The 6,764-nt window shown below is 31.7% G+C and overlaps 1 protein-coding gene across 1 annotated transcript; it reads right to left on the reverse strand.

The window, feature by feature from the left end:
* Positions 1-6,071: 6,071 nt before the first annotated feature.
* Positions 6,072-6,545, reverse strand: LOC131070990 (calmodulin-like protein 2). Its single transcript, XM_058006697.2, has one exon. It carries the CDS (start codon positions 6,543-6,545, stop codon positions 6,072-6,074), a length of 474 nt encoding a protein of 157 aa, XP_057862680.1.
* Positions 6,546-6,764: the final 219 nt, after the last annotated feature.

A 6,764-nucleotide genomic window follows, 5' to 3' on the forward strand; every position in this document is an offset into this window, starting at 1 on the left:
CCCCCCTCAAATTTTACACTAACTCTACATGATACCTAATATGCTACAATATCTTGCAACCAAAAATCTCACAGAAAGTGCCTATTTGTTCCTCCACAAAGAAGAGAAAGAATGCCAATACAAAATGTAGAATAGTGAATGTTGTAGTAGGTTCCCCTACAACAAATGATGCCTCTTCCTTTTGGAAGATAGAAACCTCCAGCTGTCAAACTACTAAATTCCCACTCAAGTGAAATATATGAAGGAATCAAGATGAATGGTTCTGAAAAATACTCATGTTTCTCCAATCTGATGCTGAACTGTGACTCTACCACATAAGATTCCAAAACAGTGACCACTGAAGTGTGAGATTTGTTTGGATGTGAATCAGGATGTGTCAAGATAGTAGCATGGAGTGGTTGAGAGGGAACAAGAGAATCCAAACCAAACAAAGATGCAATTTGATGTGAGCTGACATCAGAGAGAAGAAATGTGCCCTCAATATTGTCATCATGATCAAATAGAGATTCAACAAACAAATGATAAATGTCTGATAGGATGATATCTCGCTCATCAAGAGGACATGAATGAACCTGTTAAAGAGAATCTGAAGTAGCATTCAGAGAAGCCTCTATCAAACCTGTAGTTGGAGGTGACTGAACATCTGTCAATACTGGAGGTGTGGAAAGAGAAGTAGGAGGAGATGTCTCTATGTAATCAAGACAATCAAGTCTCTTCCAATAAACAATTTCCTCTTCAGTGCCATTGTCATACATAGGATCATCATCATTATCAAGGGAGAGAAGCATGTCTTCATCTACAAATGGAGGTTCATTGAGATCTCCATACATTTCTCATATAGTGGCCCAAAGAGTGCGAGGGCACTCAATGTGTGATAGAGCCCATGATGTATAGTTCCCAACAGTTAAACCAATTAGTCCTAAGACATGATCATTTCTACTTTCCCATGCAGATTTCTGCCAACAAGTACTTGGTTTGGGAATAAGTCCATATAAACGAGGCAAAAGATGAATCCAGCGACAATGCTTTAAGATTCCATTATGCCACGACTTGTAATTTCCTTCTTCCAAAAATATGACAGATGGATGATATCTAATTCCTATTTTAGACTAGACTACCCCTTTTGAAATTTTATTTCAGTTCATTTTTAATACAAAAATACCAATAGATTCCCCCAAAGCAATGAGAATTCCATTCTAAAACAACTCAGAATTTCAATCCTTTCTTCTAGCTCTGAGGCTCTGATATACCATGTAAATTTTCAGCTAAACCTGCATAAGAGATTATGGATCTAGCTAGAAATAAAGGAAAAACTTGTAGAAAGAAAACAGAACGAAAACACATAACAAACACAAATCTTCATATAAATGAAATTCATATATAATATTACAATGATTGCATGAAGTTAAATACAAAGGAACCACCGCATAAAGTGAATTACGGTGAAGGAGGCGGAGAAAGAAAATTAACTGACTGTTTGCTTATAGTTAGCTTATGCCAAAAAAGCATGCACCATCTATTGTCCATAAATCACGGCAGGAACAGAATGAGAACTGTTTGAAAGTTGGGCTAACATAAATCACGGCAGGAACAGAATGAGAACAGTTTGAAAGTTGGGCAGATTTCACCCACACTTTCAAACTCCAGCCTTAGTTGGAGTTAACATTACTCCAACACTTCTGACATTTGTATTTCGAGCTCGTTCATGAAGCGGCAGATTTCACCCACACTCACCCTTCCATCTGCATTTTCATCGATAAGATTATACGCTTTCTGAATTTCATTCAGATCTGCCATTACTTTTAAGAAAGGAGCAAACTGGATGGATATCAATATTAAGAATTAGTAGCAATACAAGGAGAAGGATGTTAAAGGGCAGAGAACACAAGTAAACAAGGAATGGAGTAAGTTGTGATTTAAAGGAGCTGTGAAACAATCTCAAATTTATGAGTCGGGTTGGGATTTGAATACTACAAATGTGAACACGGAAAAAACATGCTGAGTTTGACTTTCATAGTCAAATAATAGCATATTTATCTAGCACTATTCTTACAAATCCCATGTGAACACGGAAAAAACATGCTGACTTTGACTTTCATTTAATTTCATAGTCAAATAATAGCATATTTATCTAGCACTATTCTTACAAATCCCAAAATTCTTTAATTTAATGGCAAGAATTATAAATATTGGTCAATAAAAATGAAGGCTATGTATATCACTCAAAATATATAGGGGCTTGTGGAGAATGAGTTTTCTAATCTGTAGATGCAACAACGTTTAGTACATTATGCCAAGCAAAGAAATATTTGATAAAGGATAATGGGGAAGAGAATTTTGAAGCTCTCTTTTAGATCTTTCAAGCATTGATGAGAGAACCTTTCCAAGGGTTACAACAACAAAAAGGAGTCAAAGAAACCATGGGACAACCTTCAAACAAAATATGAAGGAATGTCTAAGGTAAAACTATAAAGTTAGAAATGTCTATAAAAGATTTGATATTCATAGATTCATTTTTTATCATTATTACTAGATTAGTTGATCAAACTAAATCTAACATGGTGAGATTTTTAAAGATGGGAAAAGAATAAAAAAATGATTCTTAGGAGCCTACCTTCAATGTTTGAATTGTTAGGAGCCTACAAGAAACCAGAAAAACCTTTCATACTATTTTTCTATAGATGATCTTCATGCTTCTCTAGTTTCTCATGAGCTTAGGCTTAGCCATTCTCACAATTACTCTTTGGAGCAAGCTTATAAGTTACAAATATTAATTACTCATATTAGTAGTGAGAAATCTAACATTATAGGTACATAAAGAAATTCATAAAAGTGTGTAAGAACCAATTCAACTAACTCAATAAAAAGAGTAAGTAAAAAACATCCAAGTCAAAATCAATCTCATGGATAGAAGTATAAAAAAAATGATATTGAATATCATTTCTGTAATTTTAAGTACATTCATTATGTAGATGAATATATAAAAAAGTTTGTTTTTCAACAAACAAAGTGTAAAATTTTTAAAACATAAGTTGAATTAGGGTGGTGTATTTCTAGCATGCATTATTACTCTTGAGAGAGACTAAAAGATATTTCAAGTTTAGATTTAGGTTGTAGTAATATAATGATAAGGAATTTTTAAATAGTTTGGATAAGATTGTAAATTCATATGTTAGTCTGAGAAATGATATTAGGGTGTCAATCATGGCAAAAGACAATATGAATATTATAGAGAGAGAAAAATATTATTTCAATGTATATTTTATTCTTGGTTTCATCATATCATGATGCACATTCAATTTTTTCTTCAAAAGGAATATAAATTATCTTTTAAAACTAAAGAATATGTAATTCTACATGAAATTCTAAGAAATCGACTAATCTAGTAAAATGACCAACAACATCATGTTTTCCTTAAACTTGACACTAGAATTTAGGGTTAAATTCTCTTAAAAAGTCTCACAATCAATCCAACAAAATATCATTTTAGGGTTAAATTCTCTTTAAAAGCCTCACAATCAATCCAACAAAATATCATTCAAGGTCTCAATTATAATTAAAAAATGAGAATTGGCTTGGCATTTATGAGTTGGGCACTTGAATTTTGGAGGCCTCAAGAAAGACATAGTAAAAGGTTTTTCATTGATATAAAAACTCAAAAACTATACATGAAGTGCCATTTTTCAAAATTGAAGTAGAGAGTCATTTTCAATTGGTAATTTAGTTATAGCAAATAAACCATTATAGATTCTTCATTCTAATTTTTGGGGATCAATATAGACACCTCCCATTGGTGGATGTCTCTATCTTTTTGTTGCTCATTAATAACTATGCAAAGATATAAAGTGGTATATAAATTAATTTGTAATTGAGAAGAAAAGTGAATATTACAATAGAATTCTAAGAATAGATAGAAGTATTGAATAGATCTCAGATATATTTCTAAATTTCTATCATGAAAAACATGAACGATTTATTATTGGTTATAATCCACAATAGAATGGTATGCAAGAAAGAAACAATAATGGATGTATCCAAGAAGAGTTTGAAGGATATTTTTTTCCAAATGAGTACTATGTTTAAGTTGTAACATGTAAAATCTACATGATAAATAGATGTCCCAAAAAAACTATAAAGAATATAATTTTTGAGGAATCGTAGAGTCAAAGAAAGTTTTGTGCTTCTCAACTAAGACTATTTTGTGTGTGAAATATACACATGTCCTAAATGAATTGACAATGAAGTGAGATAGAAAGGGAGAAAAATTTATATTTGGAGATATATTAAGGACCCGAAAGGTTACAAGTTGTGTAATTCTAAAATGGAAAAAATGATAATAAAAAAAATGTCTGATTCATAAATGAAGAAGCAATGGATGGGTGTTTCAATAAAATAATGATTATTTCAATAATGTTTACTATGGCTATAATAAAAGAGAAATGTTGGAAGGAAAGATACAAAACAAATAGAATGAATGATAATGCTAATAAATGCAATGCGTTACAAAATCAAAACCACTCATTAGGGAGATGGGAAGGACATAAAAATACATCCATTGAAAACTGGTATATTTTCAAGAGTCAACATGGTATATTCACGGTATATATGTAATGGTACAGGGCTATCCCGCTTTTATTAATCAAAACATGGCATATTCATGCATGCAAATGCATTCTATGTGTTTTAAATAAATAGAAACCTTAATTTGTTGAAACTTGTTCCTAGTCAATTTATTTTATTTCAATTAATGGTTAAAGTTTAGTGTATATAAATAAACCCGATTCATTTGAAGGTTTTCATATTAGAATGCAAAATACTAAACTTGTTTCATGTCAATAGTATTGATATATATGCTAATAATCTTCTAACACTAAGGTTCTATCAAAGGGATCACAGTTTAAGAGTAGCTAATAATAATAATATTGGCAAATATGTTTAAGAAGACATGTATAGGGATTATATTCAAAGTAAATGGATTTCTTTTCCTAACCCACAAAGTTCAAAATTCAATCATTACACATTTACACATATAAATTTGTGATAGAAACATTGTCCTCCCAAACTATCTTTCAAACCATTGGTTTTATGGAGTGAAATTTTCCATTGGTCAAATGAGGCTAAGAAATATATTAACATTTCACCACATCCAAGTCAAGCCAATTTTAGACCCTTGTTGAATTGTCTAACATGGAAGTTGAAGAAGGGGAAGATGAAAAAATATTAGAACCTATTCAAGAAAAGAATCAACAACAACAACATGGATGTGATGAGCTCTTCACCCCATTTCAGGTAGCTATGATCTGTGAGGTCAATTGTGGGATTAGATTCCTATACCACCATATGTGAAACTCATATGTATCTCTTTATTTCTTAAATTAATATAGGGAGCTACCTACCTACAATACTATTTTCCTAAAATAAAATATGTTAATTTTCGAAAAAGGAATCGATGTGTTCACTTTATTTCTTATTTTAGATGATTTGTGCTAGATCTATATTGGGTTGGGGCCCTTCCCACTTAGTTTAATAAAAAACATTTACATGTTAAAGATATTCTAAATTTATAATTTAAAAATATTAGATTATGTATTAATTGATCAAAGTAAAATGATCAAATGAATATTTAGAAATACTAAATGAAACAATGACTACTAGAATCAAAACCAACAAATCTATAGAATATTGAAAATGACCAATAAACACAAATATGTTTTTATAATATTAACTAAAAAAGAAATAAAATAATCATGCCAATAAAATATAAATATATAACATCCCATAAAAATAACTATAAATATTAATACTTATCAATCATTTACTAAGACCTAAAACTCATAACATCACTTATCAAATATAGAAAAGATAAAATGGAATGACAACGAACATACACAAAAATGTCTTTATAACCAAATTTACTTGTGACTGGTGTGATCAGTTCTTTTTGCGACTGTTGCGACAAAAGAAATTCATATTTTCTACGAAAAAATAAAATACGACAGCAACATTACTGGACAATAAATACTGTTGCCAGTAAGTGGACATAAAACCTGCCAACAATGGAGGCCCATCTGTCAGGCAGAAAGTTTAGACGACATCATATCTTTGAATTCAGAAAAATCCAACACTCCATTGCAGTCCGAATCAAATCTAAATATCATTTCCTGACACCGCTGAGGGTGTTCATTCTCAGAGATTAATCCTAATGTGGACAGGACTTGTTGCAGCTCGGTAGAAGAGATATATCCATCATTATTCAGATCAAAAACCCTAAAAGCCTCCTCCAAATCTTTCGATTCATTTTCTATTTCTTCATCTTCAATGCTGAAGATCGAGTGATATAAATGAACAAATTCTTCAAATTCAAGGCCATCATTATCATCAAGCTCTTTTGAAAGAGTGGTGTTGAGGATACAGCGAACATCTTCTTCTGACATTTGTATTCCGAGCTTTTTTATGAATCGACTGATTTCACCAACACTCACTCTTCCATCTGCATTTTCATCGATGAGTTCATATGCTTTCTGAATTTCATTCAGATCTGCCATTACTTTTCAGAAATGGAGAATCTCGAAGGATGGTGAAAACTAAGAGTCCAATGTTAAGGGGCAGCGAATATGAGTAAATGAGGAGTTCAAGGTCAGAAGAAGTGGGAGGCGTCAACGGAGTAGTGGAAGCTGCGTGTGGAAAAATGTGGAATAAATCGTTACCAAAAAACCGTTTCCTGTTCGCGTTTAGATTTGAAACCAGCAAATCCAAATATGAAA

The sequence above is a fragment of the Cryptomeria japonica genome, chromosome 3 (genome assembly GCF_030272615.1).
Source record: "Cryptomeria japonica chromosome 3, Sugi_1.0, whole genome shotgun sequence".
Classification (NCBI taxonomy): domain Eukaryota; kingdom Viridiplantae; phylum Streptophyta; class Pinopsida; order Cupressales; family Cupressaceae; genus Cryptomeria; species Cryptomeria japonica.

What these genes read in the sequence shown, in the direction of transcription:
- LOC131070990 (XM_058006697.2), bottom strand. Translation starts at nt 6,545, where the DNA reads ATGGCAGATCTGAATGAAATTCAGAAAGCATATGAACTCATCGATGAA.